The sequence below is a fragment of the Aphelocoma coerulescens genome, chromosome 12, assembly GCF_041296385.1.
Source record: "Aphelocoma coerulescens isolate FSJ_1873_10779 chromosome 12, UR_Acoe_1.0, whole genome shotgun sequence".
NCBI classification, from domain to species: Eukaryota; Metazoa; Chordata; class Aves; order Passeriformes; family Corvidae; genus Aphelocoma; species Aphelocoma coerulescens.
The window spans coordinates 11,513,305-11,534,965 of NC_091026.1; the positions used below are offsets into that span (position 1 = coordinate 11,513,305).

The 21,661-nt window shown below is 41.6% G+C and overlaps 2 protein-coding genes across 2 annotated transcripts; one reads left to right on the forward strand and one right to left on the reverse strand.

Annotated features, from left to right (window-relative positions):
- Nucleotides 1-1,289: 1,289 nt before the first annotated feature.
- Nucleotides 1,290-10,218, reverse strand: CHCHD4 (coiled-coil-helix-coiled-coil-helix domain containing 4). The gene is made up of 3 exons (XM_069028075.1): nt 10,057-10,218; nt 8,080-8,178; nt 1,290-2,447 (listed from the first exon to the last, which is right to left on the reverse strand). The coding sequence occupies exons 1-3, from the start codon at nt 10,076-10,078 to the stop codon at nt 2,158-2,160; spliced, it is 411 nt and encodes a 136-aa protein (XP_068884176.1). The 5' UTR covers nt 10,079-10,218; the 3' UTR covers nt 1,290-2,157.
- Nucleotides 10,219-10,390: 172 nt separating this feature from the next.
- Nucleotides 10,391-21,492, forward strand: TMEM43 (transmembrane protein 43). Its single transcript, XM_069028074.1, has 12 exons — nt 10,391-10,519; nt 11,228-11,377; nt 12,356-12,490; nt 13,198-13,292; nt 14,033-14,082; nt 15,529-15,598; nt 15,977-16,047; nt 16,213-16,334; nt 16,938-17,012; nt 17,094-17,195; nt 18,530-18,647; nt 19,594-21,492. The coding sequence occupies exons 1-12, from the start codon at nt 10,508-10,510 to the stop codon at nt 19,794-19,796; spliced, it is 1,203 nt and encodes a 400-aa protein (XP_068884175.1). The 5' UTR covers nt 10,391-10,507; the 3' UTR covers nt 19,797-21,492.
- The last annotated feature ends 169 nt before the right edge of the window (nt 21,493-21,661 follow it).

Below are 21,661 nucleotides of genomic sequence, written 5' to 3' on the forward strand. Positions count from 1 at the left end.
ACGTCAGATTATGCTCCAGGTTCCCTCTGTCTGTATTAAATGCACGTCACTACCTACTACTGTAGGCCAAGATTCTCACATTTGATGTTTTGTACACAGATGCTACAAATACAGAGGATAAATCCCAGCTCTTTAGAGCGCTGAGGCCACGTGGGAAAGAAAAGCACAGAGAAAAAAAGGAGGCAACTTGTTAGAACAGAGCACCCCTTCACAAGCAGCTCTTGCTTCCTCACAGAGAATGCACTGCATTTCCATTTGAACAACCAAAAGCTTAGGTGAATGTGAATTTTTTTTTTTAATTTGGTGTCCAGTGTTTATCAATTGCCTAAGATTTCATTTGCACGGTCCAACTGCCTAAGTGCCAAAGTTTATCTCTGCTGCTTTTGTGCCTATTTACTCAGGTTTAGTTGGCACTGGGCTTCCTAAGCCTGAAAGAGTCCCACTGAGAAGTTTTGTGTCACTTAGTTGCTTTAAAAAGCAGAGATGCCCCCTGCTACCACTCTTGTCAGAACAGAGTAGTTGTCAGCCACTTAACTGCCTACAAATTTTTTTCTGAGGATCCAACAGCTGCACCGAAATACAAACACCTCAAATACACTGTAAAGCTTCACAGAAATTCCCCTCAAACATTCAGAAACATCAGTAGCACCGAGTTCACTTATGCAAACAAGATACCAGAGTGCTGTATCAAATTAGTGCTCCTGAGCACTCCAGAGAGCTGCCCACAGAGAAAGGCAAGTGCTTAAACATTGCTGGACTTCGTGGAGTGCATTACTGACACTACTACTTTTTCTGCTTTGGGTGAGGTAACCAATGCATAAGGAGAGAAAAAAAAAACCCAAACCAATCTGCAATGAAGTTACTGAAGCCACAGCCACAATTTCTTTTGTAAAAGAAAAATTCTCACAGCCTATGTTTTGCTAGGAAAGACAAACAATGCAGTATTCCCTTATCTACAGCTATTAAACTATGGTGAAGTATTAAATTATTTGAACCTCTTAAGTAATTTTCAAATATTTTAATAGTTGTTCATGTTTATTTGCTGGTTCATGATCCAGTCCACTACAGCTACTGAAAATGCTTTAGGTTTTTTATGTCTTCCTGCCTGGGCTGGGGAGAAAAGAACAACATAAGAATAAAAATCTGACAAGCTGCAGCAACTGATCCTCACAACCCACAAATTGATTCAAGGTCTGCTTACAGCATAGAACAGTTCTCAAATCCAAGCAGTATTAACAAAAAAAACAACCAAACAAAACACCACACCATAAAGACACAGAAGCTTCCAGTGAGGGTAAAAAGTATTTGCTTTTTAATATGCACTTCAGTCACAGTATCTGTTTTGAGATCATTACACCAGGTAACAATTTATTGTATTCTCAAAGTATTTTACAAGTGCCCATTTATACATTGAAGGAGAAGGTAATAACCAAACCCCAAAGCTGTATTTTCATTGCAAAAATAAAGCCAGTGACCAACATTCTTTTCATTCATCTTAATCATCATTTGCACAACACACCAATTTTAAAAATGCAAAAGCCATCACAGTAAGTAAATGAAATCAAAGATGTGCATTTCAACATTTTTCTGGCAGTCCTGATCTGATGCCAGTAATAAAATGCAACCATAATCTAATAAGACCATTTGAAATTATTTTAGAAATTCTAGATCTAGGCCATTTTCAATGTCTAGCATCACTTTGGCAAAAAAATAAAAAAATCTTTAAGGAAAAACAATCATTTAATGCAACTTCTATTGACAGAATGGAATACATAAAAAAAAAAAAGCAGCTACTGATCAGAACATAATGAAATGAAGACAGACCTGGTGTGCCAGTGGAATTTAGTTGAAAGCTATGTACTTCAAGACATTATTCAAGTCAAAACTCAAGGAAAACTTGAGGGTAAAGAACAGCTGTTAAAGTTTTAACTGTGTCCAAAAGCAGGTTACACAGTGCATACACACACTCACTCTTTCTGCAGTACTTATTTGCAAGGCTGTAGCTCTGAGATTTCTCCTTCAGCAATAAGTTATTTATTATGATACAGTGCACAGAACATGGTGAAACATTTCCTCACTACTCAGAAGACAGACACACTGCAAAAGTCCATGTCTCTGAAAATGAGAAATGGAGACGACAGCCTCCTTGCATCTTCATTAGCTGGATCCCTTCTCCTCTTTGGCAGCAGAGGCCTCCATAGAGGCAGCTTCCAAATCTTTGCTGGACTTCTCATCATTTTCATCCTCTTGAGGGTAAAGATCTGGGTACTTTTGCATGCATTCCTGCATGGCACGGAATTGGTCCACACAGTCTGATCCCTTTATTTCTTCTGTGCTATAGTGGAAACAAGAAAAGGCTGACTTGAACTGCTCCCCACAGGGACCACTAGCCATTCCACCCAGACATGGGCAATTCCAATTGATATCTCCATTGGGCAATATCAATCCTGAACAAACAAGAGAGAAGAAAAGTTAATGCTCCTTCTGAACATTGATTTCACTCAGTGACAGCTGCTGGGCTGCAGGTGTGACCTCAAGTACCAACAGTGCTATCTTAGTTCTGTAGTTTCAAGGCTGACAAACACCTTTCACTTCTCAGCCAGTCTGTTTCTCCCTCTGATCTGTATAATCCTTTAATGGGCACAAGTGAGATTAGTTCTCTATCCATCTCTGAATTAAGTCCTTCTCCCTGGACTACAGACCACTGAGAATATTCTAAGGGAACTGCAAAACAGATAGAAATCAAGTCAATCGATTTGCCAGACTCTGTCAGGGGAACAAGCAAGCATTAAAAATCATGCCATACAAATAATTAGAGTTTAAATCCAGTATTAAGACTAGAAATCTTTAAAATCAAATCGAATGGATGCATTTTTCTTCTTGTTTTAAATAAACTCTGGAATAATAACCCACAACTTTCCCCCCTCAAATTTTAACTGGAAGACCAGAACTGAAAAAAAAAAAAAAAAGAAGAAGAAAAAAATCAGTGTATTTGTCAAGCACAGATTAAGTCACGTGCTACAGAACACAAGAAACAGTGAGAGCAAGCCTGCCTGTCTGTTTGCCAGAAACCAAATTGTACTTTAGAACACAACTGAAAGGAGTTAAGTATCACTTCAGACTCTAAACTGCAACAGCTGTAAACTTCTGCTCTGGAACAGTTAAAGTCATGACAGAAGTACTTCACTGATGGACTGGCAAGGTGAAGATTTAAGGGCGTATGTTCTTCGAGATGGCAACTGATTTACACAATGAAGGTCACACAGCAAGCTAAAGAATTCCTTTCCTCTGATTTTAGAAATTCAGTATAACAGACTTGGTCCCTTGGGCTTCTAGAGTCTCTAATGCATTTCTCTAAGGCAATAAATACATCTCCATTTCCTTTCTCTACCTGGTATGAACACACACAGGTATGTTCATCTATGAAGAACAAGAGAACTACTGTGCTATGATCCAAGCTGGTTTCTTCTCCACTTGAACAGTTTGCTCTCCTCCTCTTTAACACACTTTTCTAACGTCATCTTTGGGCTGAGTTTCTGCAGAAGCTGACAGCATGTGCATAAACCTTAAATTTAAACACTTTCCCTTTAGAAGGGGATATGAAAATACCATTGGCAGACAAAAAGGTTGAATTAATTCTGATTCAAACATGAACTTATATTTAGGACCTGAAACAACTTGACATTATCTAAAATACTGTCACAGAATTCAATAAATTTATTTCTTGTCTTTGTCCTGTAGGATCACAAAGTTCCAGACATACATTTCACTCCCAGGTGCAACTCCTTGGACACCAGGCTGCAATATCATGAATCTTGACTGGTACAGCAAAAGCAGCTCAATCATTTACTGCTATATTAAAAGGAATATTTTACTGTGATTTGCAATTCATCAGCGATGTGCTCTAACTCAGCCAACACAGTTCAGCAGAAAATTACACTGAGTCAGTCAAATCTCGGCATTGATCAGACTCTTTTTCATTACAGAAAGTAACAGTGTCCTTAGCATGATTCAGTCAACTACAGTAATACTGCCATTTTCCATGGACCATGCTTTATTTGGCAAGATGGCTTTGAAAAGTATCTGTAACATTCACTGTACTGATATGATACACCTAGTCCAGTGCATCACAGCATCTCCAGCTACCTGGAGGAAAAGCAGGACTTCTGAGACAAGAAAATGGGTGGCTGGTGCCAGATTCCTCACTGCCAGGGGTGACATAAAGCAGAAAGATGTTAATCATACAGTACAGAAGAAACACAGTTTGCTTTGTAAAGTAGATTTTGAAGTCCTCTATTCCTCCTCACTAATATCAACCAGTCATTTTAAAGTCATATTCCTAGCACTTTAAAAAGAAAAAAAAAAAGATTTTGAAATGTTCCTGAAGACACTACAGCAATAAAACCACTTGTAAAATAATTCTCTTAAAATAGATTGCTCCTTTTAGAACCAGACCTGCCTTGTAAACATGCAAATCTTAGTAACAATGCGAGTTATCCCATAAACGATGTATTCTGTGGCATCACAAGATTATTGACATACACCTATCACTGAAATAGCATCAGTTTCAGATATTCTGTGCACAGAAACCATGCTTTAGAAAAACAAAACAAAAATACAGATGAATAAAGCAAGCATTTCCTCATTCATAATCACAGCAGAATTCACACATCAATGAGTAAGTCCATCAGCAAGCTTAGAACACTATTAAATCAGAAACAGATTTCATCCATTGCTCTTCCTGAGCTGGAAGCCTGCAATAGATGGGATTACTACTTTTAATTAAAATTGAATTAAAATTTCAAATGCAGCCTGAACCTCACTGATCCAGTGAGTCACAATCTACTTGAACCTGCACTTGTGGAAGAAAAAGCAACCCTGTTTACATCATAGCAGATCAAGATTTGTGTGAGCAATTGATTGCTGGCATCACACAACCTAATGTCTGGTGGCTCATGGAACCTGTTCATGTCATGGACAAAGGCAGGCCCATCTGCATCTGGGTCAACACTTGTCTTTGGTCTTGCTGTGACGAAGTCCCACTGTTGTTCTGAGAAGAGTTTCTTCCCTGTTACATGACAAACATCCCAAAAGCAACTTTATCTGCCAGGGATTCACAGTGTAAGATGACAGGAAGCAGGACTGAAAGGCACATCATCAGTCACAGAAACAGTCCTGTACATCTGATCATTCATCAAGTTCTTTCTTAAAAGAATGTGGGGTTTTGCTCCATCAGTCCCCTGTAGAAACCACTTTAAAACTGTCTCTAAAATAAGATGACAGGAACAAGTCCAGAAAACCAGAGGGGAAAGACCAGCAACAATCTGTGTTTGAGGTCCAATTCCATAAGTACTTTTATCCAACTTTCCCATCACAGCTGTAACACTAATAAAAATCACTTTGCATGCATAAAGCTCATCAGTGCCTTCTTCTTCATATAAGCTTAATAACATAAAAAATTATTCAAACTGATGGCAGCCAAGATGTCAGTGAAAACCAGGAATCTTTCATGTTTAAATTCCACCATCTGCAACACATAGGACTAGAAAGAAGCTATTAACGATACTATTTCAAAACCACGGTAAATGAATTCTCGATTTGTTTCCATTGGCCACAGCTGTCAAAAGGCACAGGCAGTGAACTGTGATATTCACTGCAGTATGGAATGCTAACCTGAACTTACTCCACTTTGTCTGCCTTGCCATTTCACGTGGCTTTTTTTCTTTCAATGTTTTTAACTTAAAGTGTGTCACTAACATTTTGCCTACCAAAATGTCCCAGCTGATACAACAACAAAATATTGACAGAAATAAGAGTAGTATACAACTTTTTTTTATCCTAAGGGAAACAGAACACAAGTTTTGCTGAACAATCTACTGACTCAATTAAATAGACTGCTCAAAGACTAATGTGTGTTAATGTCTGGGACAAAATAACAACTATCAAAAAGTACCAAATACCAAACTAGATGTTTATCTCAAGTATGAAAAAGGCCCCTACAAAAAACCAAAACCTCAAACACAAGTTTCAGGTGTATTAGAAAACAATGCAGATTATGGTAGGTCTAGCTAATGCATCTATTCTTTCCCAGATATGACTGGTCTCTTTGGCGCAGCAGAAAAGATGAAAAGAGTCCTTATATTTAATTATACAACAGAATTTGAACACTGGAAACCAAGTCTTGTATTCCGAGTAGAAGCTAAATTAGAAAAGCCTGTTACATTAGGTACAGCAAAACCTTTCCCAATTTTCTTTTAAATAAAAGCCATGCAAGCCAGAGCTTCAGCATTTCAACATATTCCAAACTATTTTACCCATGTCTTTCATGCCCATAAGCTTCACTCCCACTAGATGCAGCTGTACTGTGTGATATGTCCATTTTCTCTGTTCTGATCTAATGCGTGGTAGCCCTGGGTCAAGTGGTTTTTCAGACTTTAAACATGGCAATAACTTACCACATACTAAGGAAAAAACCCAACAAACTAACAAAGAAAACCAAACAAGAAACCCCCACCCAAACTTACTGACAGTATTTAAACATAGTTTATAGAGCTTCTCATTTTGAATCCCACAGACACACACTGTCACTGCAAGGTGACATAAAAAGCTCCTGGCTTTCCCCCTTTCTTCTCTGATCTCTGTTGAGAAGAAAGTGACCTAACATTCTGGAAATGCAGGATTGCTAGGAAACCAACCCCATCACCTCTCATCCTCACCACAGCCTTTCCATATCCAGCAAAATACACACAAGAGCAATCAACTGATATGACATTTAAACAAGAAGAAAGTGGTTCTTTTAATTTTGACTAGTTTATTACCCAAATGTATGTCACAAAGGATCATCAACTTACCAGTGCAGGTGAGCAAAACTTTTAAATACAGAACTGACTACATACAGCTGTAATGAAGCCAAAATAGGCAGATAAATGCAGTAACATTTCAACACAAATCTATGTACAAAAAAAGTTATTTTAATGACATAGGAAGGTGTGGTTCAAATTACACTACACACCGTATCAGCTAAGAGACCCTGTGAGCTCCCGCTGGTAAACTGCCTAAATGCTGCCCTCTAAAGGTCTCAGAACCACTTCAGAAAGTGTAACTTTCACTTTCTAACTAAATTTCAGTCTTAAGAATTTACTTCAATCTCAGTTGAGCTGAAACCAATGAAATCACTTCACACAAGGTGAAGAGGCCAAAAGACCTGTAAACGTAGAGGCAATTAGAAAAAAATTAACCTAAACTCACAGACTTTCATGATAATCATTAACCCAGGGCAAAATTTATTAAATCGTCGTGATCAGAACATTATTTCATTTACACATTAGAAACAATTTAAAACACACTCTGTGCAACCAGAATATTATAAGTCTTGGTCTCAGAAATATTCTGCTCTCTTAAATCTCTATTTGCAGGTTAGAGGCACTTCATACAAGAACCTGTAATCTTCATGAAAACTTTTATCTTTTCAAGGGAAGATGATTACAGTTGAAAACTCAATAATTTGAATTTACCTGTCATGTGCCACTGAAAGATACTGATTATACTGCTACCAGTATAGTATAGGATTAGCCAGATATTAATTGATATTAAATCAAATATTCAGAGATCATCAAATTAGGTAATTTCAGCTGCACACAGCCAGGTGAGCAACTCACATCAATGACAGTGATATGTAACTCACTCCAGCTTCTCTGAAAATTACATGGTGTTACTTAAAACAGAGAACAACCATAATTTTCACTTGATTAGGCTCTAACTTTATTAATAAAAGGAAAAGGTTTTTCTGCATATCCCTGGCTACTAACCAAAACTAAAAGCCATCAACTGATTATTTGAAGAGGCCACTAAGAGAAATCATTACAAGTGTAGAAAAAGAAATACTGTAAGAAAGGGTATCATTAGTGATGTCCTAATCAGGCAGTTAAAACTGCCATGAGTTTGGGTATTTACTGCATAACCAGCTGCCGTCAGTCTTTAAATATGCCTAAGTTTTTCTAATTCATACAGGGTTTGTTTTCTGTTGGTTTTATATATGATGTAACACCCCTTACTTCCATTCTTCTGCTCACTACTGACCTTGTTCTTCGTAAGGGTCATCTGGGTCATCTGCAACCAGCTCAGCACTGCTTGGTGTCTCATGGTCCTCCTTGGTTGCAAATATTATTCTGTCTTTTCCTACCGTGGAGGAGACAAGAAGCAAAAGTTCAGAGAGATCTGAGACAGAAAGAGTCATTTACAAAACTGCTGAACACCACAAGGTAATGAGATATTCAATGTGATGCACTAATGTTAATAGTGAATGAACTGTTGTACTGAACAATCACCTTCAATTAGAACAGTTACTAGTTCAGAGGAACACATACACACTGAAATTCTGTTATTCTAAAGCTCCAATTTTCATAGTAATGTCCTGTCACGGCTGCAGGTCACAGTACAGTTCATTAAACAGTTAGGTTAAAAGCTGATTCAAAACAAACTCAAATTACTCCAATACCAGGACTCACACAGATGAAGGGATTAGACTTAAAAAAAAAAAGGAAGAGTGAAAGAAAAACTACAATAAAACAATAAAGTGTTTAATAGGAACTTATTAATAACAGTGCTCTTCACTAAAGACTAGTGTAGTATTTTACTCTAATCATCTGAATTAAAAACTGAAGAGAACCGTCACCATATAGAATTAACTACATTGAAAGGTGCTGTGAATATTACAAGGGATAGAAATCCAACAAAGCTAACTTCCTGCTCTTGATTTACCCAAAACATTCCGCAGCAGGGTCGGGGGAAGCTTGGCTGGAAATTTCAGTGTTTTTAGTTTTCTAACAACCCTGCAAAGCTCTAACACCCACTCTGAGGCATGCACAAGCAGAGAACAGCTAGCTGAAACTCTTCTGAGCACACAACTAAGTATTCCTTGAGTGGAAAACAAATGGTAAAGTCCCCAAGAATTCTCCAAATTCATAAAGGCCACTACAGTGACTTGGCATACTAGAAACTGAATCTTCTGGCCCCTCACTGTGACCTCAGCCAGCAGTTGTTCAGTTAACTTAACTTTGCTCAGTAACCATACATTTAAACATGTCTGAAAAACAGATAAATCTAAAACTTTTTTTGAAGGGAAACAGTTTTCTGACAACTCTGCATTGTACTCCAGCAAATTTTACAATGTGGAATGTTCAGTCATTTCTTAAATAAAAGGAGCTAGAAACACATGAACTCTAACCCCGTCACTGCAACTTTGTAGAGTTGCATAAGGCAACTTACGGATCTCGCAAAATTAAAGCACAGCATAGAGCATAAAAGAGATCCATAGGTTATGACTACCTCAATACACTTTATAATCAGTAGTCTGCGCCCAAGCTTATAACTTAAAAATGGCACTTAGAACTACTGGCACTTTTTTCCCAGTCTGAAACCTTACATTCAGCAACTTCACATTATTTAAGAGGGCAAGGATATTTATATATCTATATAGATGTGGACATGCATCTATCTATCTATCTATAGATCTCCCACTTTAAGTAATCAAGCCTCATAAATACCACAACCTGTACAACATAGTACGGATACAGAAAAATAAAGCTCGCACTCTACCCACCCTGTCCATCAACCTTAAAAAGGCAAAATCCCACACCTCTGGCCACTCAGCTAGGCTGAGCTAAATTTAACCCCTGCGGGCAGAAGGCGCTCCGCGGCCGGCTGCCCTGCCCACACGCCTCAGCCGCTCCGCAGCCAAACGCGGTCCCTGCGGGGCACCCCCGGCCCGCTCCGAAGCCGCACCGCCCCCCGCGCCCGAGGCCGCGCTGCCGCCTCATGGCCCCGCCGCCCTTCCCGCCCTCCGTGAGGAGAAAGGTCGGCGGCGGGAGGTGAAACAGCGCTGCCACTGCCACGCACGGACCGCGGGCGGCTGCCGCACCTCTTCTTCACTCCGACTGCGCCTTCCCCCCTCATGGGCTGCGGGGAGCGGGCGGTCACCCCGCGGCGCACCCACCCCCGGCCGCCTCACGGCGAGCCCGCCCGGCGGGGTGACATTGGGAGGACACCCGCGCGCACCTTCCTGCCTGCAGTAGGACATGGCGGAGCCGGCCGGTGCCTTCCCCCGCAGCGCGCCGCACACAGGCCCCGCCGCTCCGCTCCTGCCGTCCCGCCAGCACCGCTCGGGCAGCGCCGCGCCGCTGCTCCACGCCGCGACCTCCCGCCTCCGGAAGCGCCTTCCCGGCCCGCCGGCGGCCGCTGACGCACCTCCTGCCGGCCGCGGGGCTCCGCCAGGCCCGGCCCCGCCGCACTACAGCTCCCGCCTGCCCTGCGCCTGGCCGCAGGGGGGGAGAGAGGGAGGCAGGAAGGGAAGGAGGAAGGAAGGGCTTCCTAGCCGCGGCGGGAACTACGCGTCCCGGCGTGCGCCGCTGCGGGCGGGGGAGCCCTGAGGCGGAGGAGGGCGCGGCTGGTGGTGTGCGGCTCTGGCGGCCCCTGAGTTGTGGATCCCGGAGGGAGTGAGAGGCTCAGGATGTCGAGGAACGTAAGTGCTGCTTGCTCCGGCCCCGCTGCTCTTCCGTGCTCCGTGTGGCGGCCGCCCGGGCCGGCCCGTTCGCCCCCGAGGTGCCCGGGCTGTGGCCAGAGCCCTGTGCCGGTCACAGCCCGCCGGGCATCTCCGGATGAGCCAGGGAAGCGCCATGCCCTGCCTTGGCCGTGTGCGGGTGCTGAAGTTGGATTTGGTGACTCCCCACAACCCGTGTACGCACAGATAAACCCCTGGACTCTCGTGTTTGTCCCGTGTCACTGCCTTGTTTTAAGTTATTGTTACTATGGTTATAATTATTTTAGAGTGTGCAGGCACTCTTTTTACTGGTGAGGTGAATCATAATTTGTTATTTATAGCGATGTTTTAGTCGGTCAGGAATTCAGGGCTATTACTCAATTTGTCATGGCCTGAATACAGGGTGTGGACACCAAATACAGAACTTGGAGACAGACTGAAGGAAGGTTGAAAATGTAGAACCACTATAAAAAAATTGGGTTTTTTCTATCAGGCTGGAGTTTTATTTATGGAATGCATTTCTGGTATCAAAAGTGTGATGAGGCATCTAATAAGTATGCGAAAGTTTTGGTCCAAGGCAAGAGATCTGCTCTGTAGAGCAGCAGTGCTAACAAAGCTAGAAGACTTGTTTTGAAACTGAATGCTTTCCCCTTTTGCACCAATATGGCATTTTTGGTTTATTTCCAACAGTTCTCTGACATGGGCAGCAGAAAAGAGCATGTTAAAATCACAAGTGAACGCAAACCAGGGTTCCTGGAGCGGTTCAGTGAGACTTCTGGAGGCATGTTGATTGGACTTGTGGCATTTCTGCTGGCTTTCTACCTTCTTTTCACCAACGAAGTAAGTGCAATACTGTCAGTGTTTGTACACAGCTTTATTGCTTGATCCATGAGAAGAGGAGGTTTTGTCTGGGGACCTGGTGCTTATGCTCAGGATATAATAGAAAAGTGAAACCACAGGCCACAGGTAGTATTTCTCTAGAACTAGGTGTAGTAGAGACAGTAGCAGTGTGTGATGAGAGATAAGATCCAAAACTTGTAAACTGATGAAGAAACAGTCGGTGGTGAGATGGTTGCATGAGCCAGCCACGTTCCTGCCTTCCCTTTTTTCTTGAGATAACAAAAGGTTCTCATTTCTAGTGTTGTTATAATTACATTAAAGAAATTCATCCCCCATGTTGCAAAATTGGGGGTGTTATTTATTCATTTTTTCTCAGTATTATTTTATGTCTTGGTTTTAGTTTAAAAAAAAAAAAGGTTAGCCAGGAATCTTAACACTCTACCATTGAAAACATACGTGTTTTGGCAATTTTGGAGTGGAGAGCAGAATTCTGTGGATTTTTCACTTAGAGGCTTCCTTTCATACCTCTATAAGAGGAAAAATAACTACTCCCAACTTTGATGACTTTGCAGAAAAAAAGCACACCAGGATACGATGGTAAGGCAGGGAAAACTTCTGCCAGGGAGTCAGTATAGGTATGTGGAAAAATGAACCATAATTTGTATCGTTTTTGCAGTTATTCAGGAATGATGAACAAGGTAAGAGGTGAAGAGCAGTAAGTTTGGACCCTTGTAGGAAGAATTTCTGTCTGTTTGAGAAGCTTAGTCAGTGTTAATGGTCCTGCTGCCTGGGTGAGAAGTACTGCCCCAAACTGGATCACAGGGAATGGAGAAGTACAAGTGTGTTTCAAAAATATGCCTTGAGCTGAGTATGCAAGCATTCCTTTGGGTCATCAGCTCACTTGTCTGCTAATCTTGTTCACAAAATACTGCTGTGATGTTGATGTCCACAACTGGATTTCTGTTTTCTTTGTTGCAGGGACGAGCTTTAAGGACAGCCAAGTCTCTCGATGAGGGGCTTTCTCTTGTGGTTCGTCTTGACAGCATCCACAGTATCTCTCAGCAGAATGAGGGGAGACTGGTGCACTTGGCTGGTGCTCTAAGTACATCTAAGGTAAATAAAATAGTACCTTGGAGAGAAGAGTATTTCAAGCTTGAAGGGAAGGAAAAGTCTTTGCCAACTAAAGTTTTGTTTGATATCCAGGAAAAGACACGTGGCTTTTCTCCTCCTCTAAGCGTTGCCAGCTACCACTCAAGCTTTGGTTCTTGGCCTGAAATCAGGGAGATGCTGAATGGCCTTGGACTCTCTTCTCCCAAGCCACGTGCCAGCTCTAGCTCTGTTTACTCTCACACTGCCTTTGTGGCTCATTTCAATTGCCATTTATGTAGGGAACCTGTTGTGTGTTCATGATGTTGTAAAGTCTTCAGGCTCTTGCAGCACAGGAGCTTTGCAAGTTCTTACTTTTCAGTAGTGGTGACATTTTCCATGGTCCACCCACATTGCAGAAGGTAACACAGCACCTTCCAGCAAAATAGAATCTCCTGGTTTAAACACTGAAACCTGTAAACCCATAGTCAGCAGTTCTGGTTTCATTCTTCACTATAGCAGTAACTTTTGATTATGATTCTTCAGGTCAGATTTGCCAGTAAAGAGACATTCCTTTTTATTTTTCATAACATTTATACTGTGTTCACCTGTGTGTAAGATAGTGCTAGCTGTACAGTGAGGTACGTAAATGGGTTCAGTAATCAAAGTACAGTGTTTGAGGCTGTGAGGTACAGCATTTAGACTGATATGTATTTTCTTTAATTTTTGCACAGCCTTTGTTTGACCCCAGCTATGGGCTCTCCATTCAAGCTGTCAAACTTAAGCGTAACGTGGAAATGTACCAGTGGGTAGAATATGAAGATTCCAAGTAAGTGAAAGTAATCTTTAAAAGTTGTTTATAAGGCTGTTGTATTACCAGGATCCTATCACAATTTTTTTTTCTCTCCTTAGACCTAAGGAAAAAAACAAAACAAAACAAACCTCTTTATAGCAAGAGAATTCTAGAGCTGTTGGATTTTTTTTTTCTTTTAGACAATCACTTTAGTTTCCTTGGGAGATGTTAACTGCTCTGCTAATAGTTGCAACTCGAATAGGGAAAAAATATGCTATTTCTAATAATTCCACTGATGGTAGTATGAAGGTTATTAGCTATTATGTAGGTGTGACTGCCCAGAATTCATACTCCAAATGTCTTTCATGTCATTAAAAAAAAAGTCAGAGGTTGTGAAGTCACTTGTGAAGGTGTGAAAAATATTTTCTCAGTTTCAGCATGCTTATGGTGCAGCATCTGTTAAAGACTTGGTTTGGGCCAGCTTGTCTCATTGTATTCAATTCTGGTTGTTCCTCATCAATCTAGTCAACACCTCCTTGTTTGAAGCATGGGAATAAAAGGGTTGTGGCTGTTGAGCGTTTGTGTATAGTTTACTCCTGGTACAGAGAATCTGCATCTTCAGAACAGGTAGTTCAGAGAAGAGTTAGGTTATGTATAAAGATAAGTCTGTGTTGCCAGAGATCTGTCTGTGCATTTCATTGGTGAAGTGTATTCTGCCCTGAGCAGGGGTGTGTATGCACTGTTTTGGTTCTCATCCCAGCCCTTTTCCTCTGCAGGGAATATGAAGAGAATGGGGAGATTAAGAAAGAGACAAAGTATTCATACAGTAAGTATTCATACAGAAAGTCCCTTTCCTTTATTGCATGTAACTTTGGACTTCCATGTGTGTGTATATTTTGAGTTTTGTTGTAAAACCTGTGTTTTCTTCTTGGGGAAAAAAAGGAAAGGAATGTGAAGAAAAAAGCAAAAATTATCTTAAACAAATGACAGGACCTCCCTTTCCTGAAGTAACTGAGGTGAAAGGAGATGTGCTGTCAGCAAGCAAGGGCTACAGAAAATTTGAGTCTTGTTTTGAAACCCCTAAAAGTTCAGAGGAACTTCCAGGGATAGGATGTATGTTCAGAGCTATACCTGAGATTACATTTCAGACATGCAGTAATTGGGAATATGTCAGCTGTGAGCAGAAGAGAATAGACAGGGAAAAGCAGTGTAGCTCCAGCCTGTAAGGGAGCCTGTTGAGAACCTGTTCAGATACCAGCCAGTGAAAACCACCAGCACCTTCTGATGTGCACTGTGGCTTTTGCCAAGTGCTCTTTTTGGCAGGAGCAGAACTGGGCGCGTTACTCTGATCTACCCAGTGGCAGAAGAGTACTCTGAGTCATCGTGTATTTGGAGATTGGTCTCTGTGCTTCATTTATCTGATTAAAGCACATAGATGTGTAATGTTGGCATACAGCAGTTTCTGGGTGTGATCATATAAAAGTACTCAGCTGAGTGAAGCATGGGGACCCTGTAGCGTGGAGGTACCTAAGGGGCAAAGCTGGTGGTTGTGAGCCATGAAAAACAGCTTCACAGTGACAGGGAACAAAAAGAAATGCCATCTGAAAAAACAGCTGTCCTCTCAAGATTGATGGATTCTGTCCCGTAAATGTCTACGTGTTATTAGCTGTGGTGGGTTATCCTTGGCTGCCAGCCATGGACCCACACAGCTGCTTGATTACTCTCCCCTCAGCAGGACTGGGGAAGAAACTGGAAATGGCAGGAGTGAAGGACAGATTGAAAGAAAGAGAGGGAAATGGCTTTCCAGTTACCATCATGGGCAAAACAGACTCACCCTATGGAAAGTTTATTGTCAATTAAATATTTAATCAGTGATTTGGTTGTTGGCAAAACACATTTGGACTCACCCTTTCCAAGGCTCAAGTTCACTCCAGACTCTTCTCCCTTTACCCCCTGCCCCTTGTTATCACAAAACCAGCTTATTCCCAAAGAGTGGAGCCAGGAATCAAAGCCTGATCATGGAAGATGCCAACAGCAAAGCTGAGCAAAGTTGAATTATAATTTTATCCCTAAAATACCTTTTTTCACCCTAAATCCTGCCATTTCCTGTTAATATGCTGGGAGGATGGATCTAAGGAACAGTAGAGACTATCATAGATATTTATGTAGACAGTATTACTAGAAGTGTAACCTAGAACTGATTGATTGAGAGGTGTCTTTGGTAACTGAGATCTGAGTGTCTTTTCTTCAACCTTCTTATTATTCTATTTAGATACAGAGTGGAAATCAGAAGTTGTGAACAGCAGAAACTTTGATCGAGAAATTGGACACAAAAACCCAAGGTCAGGTACCATCTGGCACAGTCCCTCTGAATTCTGTCACTGGATCTGATCAAAGATGAAAGCTAAATGACTAATTTCATAATGGAGTGCAGTAGATGGAAACTGTTGTTCTTTTGGTAGTTGGGAGGACAAAGGCATAAAGAAATTACAGCAGTTCAGAGCAGTCATGCCTTGTCTTAACTTATTTTAATGGCTCCAACAGTATGCAGTGTGGACAGTTTCTTGATGGATTTGTTCTCACATCATGACAGTCATTTAGCTCTTTGAGTCTCTCCTCACGTTTACCATAGAACCTTTTCTGTGCTGTATATTACACACTGCAAATCAAGAGTTTGATCATAATTCTGGGGCTAATCAGGGACTCTCTCTGTTCCTCAGTGCCATGGCTGTGGAGTCTTTCACTGCTGTTTCTCCTAACGTCCAGGTTGGCAGCTTTGTTCTTTCCAAGGGTAAGGATTGTTTTGTACTGGCTTTGTGTCTGCTGTTGCATCAGCAGCGGACTTTGGTTCTTTCCACAATAGCTGTCTTGTCAAGTGATAATCAGGAAACCAGCCAGCAAATTGGCTGTTCCAGGTTAGACACTGGGCCTCAGCTTGATGCTTTATTCTGCTTAGGTCTTGTGGATAAAATTGATGATTTCAAGCAGTTGAGCTTGTCACACCTGGAGGATCCCCATGCTGATGTTACCCGAGGAGGAGATTACTTTTATCACAGTGACAACCCCAGGCGTCCAGAAGTAAGATGGGAAAGATAAACTAAAGCAGTGATTACTTGGGTGTGAAAAAGGAGTTGGGGTATGTCCCATTTCAATCTAAATGTATAGAAAATGGAGTGCAGACCATCACATAGGATGACTCCCTTAGTGCAGCCCTTCAGAATGAGCGCTGCTCTTGCCGACAGCTTCCTGTCCTGCTCCTTTGTTCTCTGTTTTCTTGAGTCTGCTGAGCTTTTAAATGGAGAGGGATGGTGCTGGGAGGTGGGTTCCACCTCTGCCTTGCTGTATTGAGGAGTACAGTCAAACAGCTTGCTGCCAGATTGTGCTGCCCGCCCTGTTTTGCCAAAAGATGAAATGACGAGGAATGAACAGAGCATATCATGTGCTCCTACAGCATAATCAGAGAGGATATTACAAAACAGCATTTGAGCTCTCCTGTTTTCAGCTGCCAGCTAGCCCTGAAAAAAGGACAGCTTGGAAATCATTCTGGCTATCCTCTTGCTTGACATAAATGTTCAGAAAAAGTGTTGATGAATAAAGGATGTTCCTGTGCTGAGTTGTCTTTCCTGTGATTCCCCTTTGTAAAACAATCTTTCTTGACTTCCAATCTTCTCTTGTTTGTAGGTGGGAGACCTTCGTGTCTCTTTCTTCTATGCAGGTCTGAGTGGAGATGATCCCTATTTGGGCACTGCTGCTAAGGTGAGTCTTCAGCTGTTTCTGTATTTTGCAAGCTCTGTTCCCAACTCAGTAACCAGTAAATATTTTTCCCTTTCTTTCAAGGTGACTGTGATTGCTCGGCAGCGAGGTGATCAGCTGGTTCCATATCATACCAAGTCTGGAGATGTTCTGGAGATTCTGTACCCTGGGGACCTCTCTGTGGAGGTGAGATACCACACTCTACTAGTGAAGGGTTAAAACTCGAGGTGGTAGTGCAGAAGAGGAAATTCCTAGTCTCCTTCAGACCTGCCCTAGAGGAGGAGATACTCGTACGAACATTGGCTTTTCTCTCTCCTTCTTGGACAACAGCCTGCATTCCCTTCCACGTTTCTGCGCATTCTGTCTGTTTGCTTTAAAGATTGTTTCTGCGCCTTCCCGTTTTGTTTTTATTTACTCCTTGGTTGTTTCCCACTTACACATGCAAGCACGTGCTTTTGAACAGGTCACATGTAAAAATAGTAAAAATCAGGGTTTAATTAAATAAACCATAAGAGTTATTCTCTCTTCAGCTCCTAATAACAGGAGTTTAGGCTTGTTTGAAGTGTTTATTACTGTTCTGACTGAGAAAGAGCCTTCAGGCAGAGCATTATGCGTCAATAAATCCTGCATGCTCCAGTAATTTGGTGATTCCTTTACTCCTTTTAGTAGGTTTGCTTCCATTAATGATTGTTTCATGCCCTGTTGTAAAAAAACCCAGATGTCAAGAGTTTACAGGGGTTCCCAAAAGTAGTTAAAAACGCTTTGTTTTGACTTGAAAGAGTAGCAATAGAATCAACCCTCTGCTGTAAGATCTGAAACTTCATTAGATAGAATTTTGTTGTATTGAAAATTAACTGGTTACAAATAAGTAATTCATTGAGTACTTGTATATACAACTAATCAATCAGTCTTACACATCTCTTACCATTTAGTGCTTTCTAATGTCCCAGCTGTATTCATGTGAACGTTTTGTTGAGCCAGAGGGTCACACCACCCATTTTGAAAAAAATCTCACTCAGAATTCTCGCAGAGATGCTTTGCTTTGCCTGATGAAATGCACACATACCTTTTAGCTTTTCTTCCTTGCATCCAGCTTGCTCTCTTTCACACACCTTTCCTTCAGCCATCAGTGGATATTGCCTTTTCTCTCTTCCTTCAGACTGAAGTTAGACTCTTCCTTCTTTATTACAGTTACTTATTAGTGTCTTATTTTCCCCAGTAATGTTGAATGTATCAAATTGCAGCAAAATCTGTGTGCTTCCTGCCTGTGGGTAGTGTTGAATGGTGTTTTTTAGGTTGTTTTAATTAAGAAGAGGGCAAATTTTCCCTGTGCTGCACTGTTCAGTCTGTTGCAGTGTACTGCCACACTGCACAGACCCTGCAGAATGAGCTGCAATGTATCTTCTACAAGATAAATTGTACTCCTAAAATGCTCTTGGCTCTGATTGGCTCATAATATACTGGAATTAAGAGGATCTTGAAAAAGAACAAGAAACAGGCTGCATGGTGTTTGCTTTCAGGAGGTGTTTCAGAAGGAGCATGAGAGTAACACCGTGAAGACCTGGGCCCTCCGTGCAGCAGGCTGGCTCTCCATGTTTGTGGGCATCAGCCTGATGACCCGAATCTTTTACACATTAGGTAAGTTTTTCACAGAAAGGTAAAATGATCTAGAAATAAGATCGTAACCTCTAGAGAGTTAATTCATTTGGAGACAAGGAGAAATCTGGTTTGAACTCAGACTTGATTTGATCTGAAAAGTCACTGTAGGCAACTTCAGGTAAACAGGACCCCAAAACCAAGTGGTTGCTTTGTGAACATTAAAAAACCCTCCAAAAATATCTTCTGCCAGTCTCAGAAGATCCCAGCCCAGTGCTTGCCAAAATAAAAAGCTGAAGCACATGTTGGGCTGGTTCTTTCAAATCTAACTCAGCGTGCTGCAATACAATTTCTTTCTGCTCCCACACACAATTGGTCCCCCAACAGGTCCTAATCGCCTGTAGTATAGGAATACAGTTTTGTCTCTGGTTATTCTACACTACTGTAAACAAACAGCAAAGAAAGTTTCTGTTTATCCTTTTAGTATGGAAAAATGCTGGAGTAAAAACAGAAAAGCAAGACGCCTCAAACTTGTACAAACTTCAGACATCAAAGATACTAGCTTTGTAGCTGTGAACTTTTTTTTCTGATTTATTTATCCATATACATGCTGCTCCAAGATGTATTGTTGCCAGAAAGGAGTCTTTGTGCTAGCAGCTTGTATCAGTTGCCCAAAACATGTTGCGTAACTGAGAGGCTATCTGTCTCCTCTGCATCTCAAGCCTTGGACAAATCTTCAGAGTTCATTTTGGATTACTTCCTGTCTGAAGAGATGAGGATAGCATTGTCTTATATGTTTAGCTGTAGCTTAGTGATCAAATGTCTTACTGCTGCTCTGCTGAAACACCTAATCCAGTGCTCTTGATAAATAGTTTGAATCTGTCTTTTGATTGCAGTCATTAGCATGCAGATCCTTGGCCAGAATCAGACTTTCTTTTAAACTGTCCTCTTGCCAACTACTTCATGCCATGTTTAATTCTCTCTGCAGTGGACTGGTTTCCTGTTGTGAGGGACCTGGTTAACGTTGGACTGAAGGCGTTTGCCCTGTGCGTGGCCAGCTCGCTGTCCCTGCTGACCATCTCCGTGGGCTGGCTCTTCTACCGCCCGCTGTGGGCGCTGCTCCTCGCGCTGCTCTCCGTAGTGCCCATCGCGGTGGCCAGATCCCGTGTTCCGCCCAAGAAGCAGCAGTGACAAGGAGGTGGTCGGGTCTTGAACGGAGTCCTGGTTAGAACCTTCTCAAGTGCATTTCTGCCTGGTTCCTGCAGCAAGCTTACAGCAAATCACAGCTCAGCAGCGAGCACCGAGAGCTGGGGAGGGGGCTTGAATGTGGTTATTGCTACACGTTATCCAGAGGCCTATGGGGTGCTGTTTGTGGGAAGTCAGTGACTCCAGCTTTGGGGAAAAAAAGCATTTGAGGTGTGTGTATTGATGGTAAGTTAATGAACAAGCAGATTTGATACTCTTACTGCTTAGTAATTCCCCCTGGTTTGAGAACTGGCAAGTCCTTGCCAACTGGCTGGGTGGAGCACCTTGTGTGTTTTGGAGAAAGTGCCGGCTGCATCCCATGGACCATGGTTAGATGTCCTTAGGAAATACGTGTGCCTGCCTGTCTCTGACAAACCCTCCCTCTGCTGCCTTTTCTTGTTTGCACAGTCAGGAACACTCCTTTGGCTGATGTGTTTGGCAGTGTATGTGTTCAAAGGGAAAACCTAGCTTAGGTAAATTCCACACAATACTCATTTAAACCCTCTGCTTTTGGACTGAGGATTTTCAGTCACTGGTGTAATGAGTAGCCACGTTAGCAGTGCTCTGAGGTTGGGCAGATTTATCAAGGGAACACTGATTTCCCCCAGGTTTTAAAAGTCTCTGAAATTGTTCTTGGTTAAGCATCCAGAATGATAGCCTGGACTATATCATTGCAGAACTCTTTCAAAAATTTCACTTCAAATTGCACTTAAAGGGATACTCAGAGGTCATTCACCTGTAAATATAAAACCTACTGCCTTGAAACAATTGACTTTCATAATTGAATGTGCAGTCTTTAAAATAGTTGGGGTTTTTTTTTGCTGTGTATACTTTTCCTTTAATTTCTCTTAATAAGGACAATGAACATACCCCATGAAATGAAGTATGGAAACATTTTTGCCTGATGAGTTTTCATAGATTTTTAGTAGCCTAAATTGTTAATTTTGTATCATGTTAGAGGAATGCCTTGTAGTGTTGTGATGGCTCATGTTTACAAACTTCTGCTGTAACGAGTATGTGAGGTTAGGGACGCTCTTCAAGTCTCTCCAAGCTGTAGTCTGGCTTCCAGATGAGCCCCTCCTACGTTACTGTGTTTTGGGTTTTTTTGTAACTATACATAGTTCAGTACAAAAATAATGTTTTCAATAAGAAATCTATCTATGACCATCAGAAGAGTGTTCTTTGTACCAAAGGAACTTGACTTGAACATACACAGAAGCAAACGTTTGCTAGAAATGGTATTGAAATAGAAATCTGAGTTAGAAATCATAAATGTTTTGAAAATTTGTAATTACTGTATTAGTCCTAATTACTTTCATTCTTTTGGTATTTGAATGTTGTCTGTTTGGTCTCATGGCTCCATCCTGCTGGTAAAAGCAGGAGCAGTGAGTGAAAGGGTGGGTACAGGAGATGGCCTTGTGCATGCAGCTGGCATATGGAGTGACACTGCAGTCTTCCTGCTGCTCACCGACACCGAGCTGTGTCAGGAATTGTACTCCACAGGGCAGAGAAACTGGGCTTGAACTGCTGCTGTGTTTACCCATCATGCAGAACACTAACCAGCATTACTTATTGGAGATGAAGAGACAATTTTCTACAGAAGTGTTCAGCTTTTGTATATGTAATAAAATAGTTTTCAGAAGGTTGGTCTGTAGGCTTTTTTATTAAATTCAAGTATTACATATTTTATATCCAGGAATACTGTCCAGGTAGGTGGAGGGTTAGTTTGTAGCTTCCACAAGAACTAGTTTTCTACTGTTGGTTTTTGTTTGTCCTGCAAATACTTACCTGTTTTGGGAAGTGAGCTCCCC

Bases quoted from the DNA above. Each gene is read 5' to 3' on its own strand.
- TMEM43 (XM_069028074.1), top strand. The intron at 15,599-15,976 runs GTCAGGTACCAT...TCTGTTCCTCAG, and splicing joins ATTGGACACAAAAACCCAAG to TGCCATGGCTGTGGAGTCTT. The intron at 18,648-19,593 runs GTAAGTTTTTCA...TTCTCTCTGCAG, and splicing joins CCGAATCTTTTACACATTAG to TGGACTGGTTTCCTGTTGTG.
- CHCHD4 (XM_069028075.1), bottom strand. From the start codon at position 10,078: ATGTCCTACTGCAGGCAGGAAG. The intron at 8,179-10,056 runs GTGCGCGCGGGT...CCTCCACGGTAG, and splicing joins GTCCTACTGCAGGCAGGAAG to GAAAAGACAGAATAATATTT. The intron at 2,448-8,079 runs GTCAGTAGTGAG...TTGTTTGTTCAG, and splicing joins TGACCCTTACGAAGAACAAG to GATTGATATTGCCCAATGGA.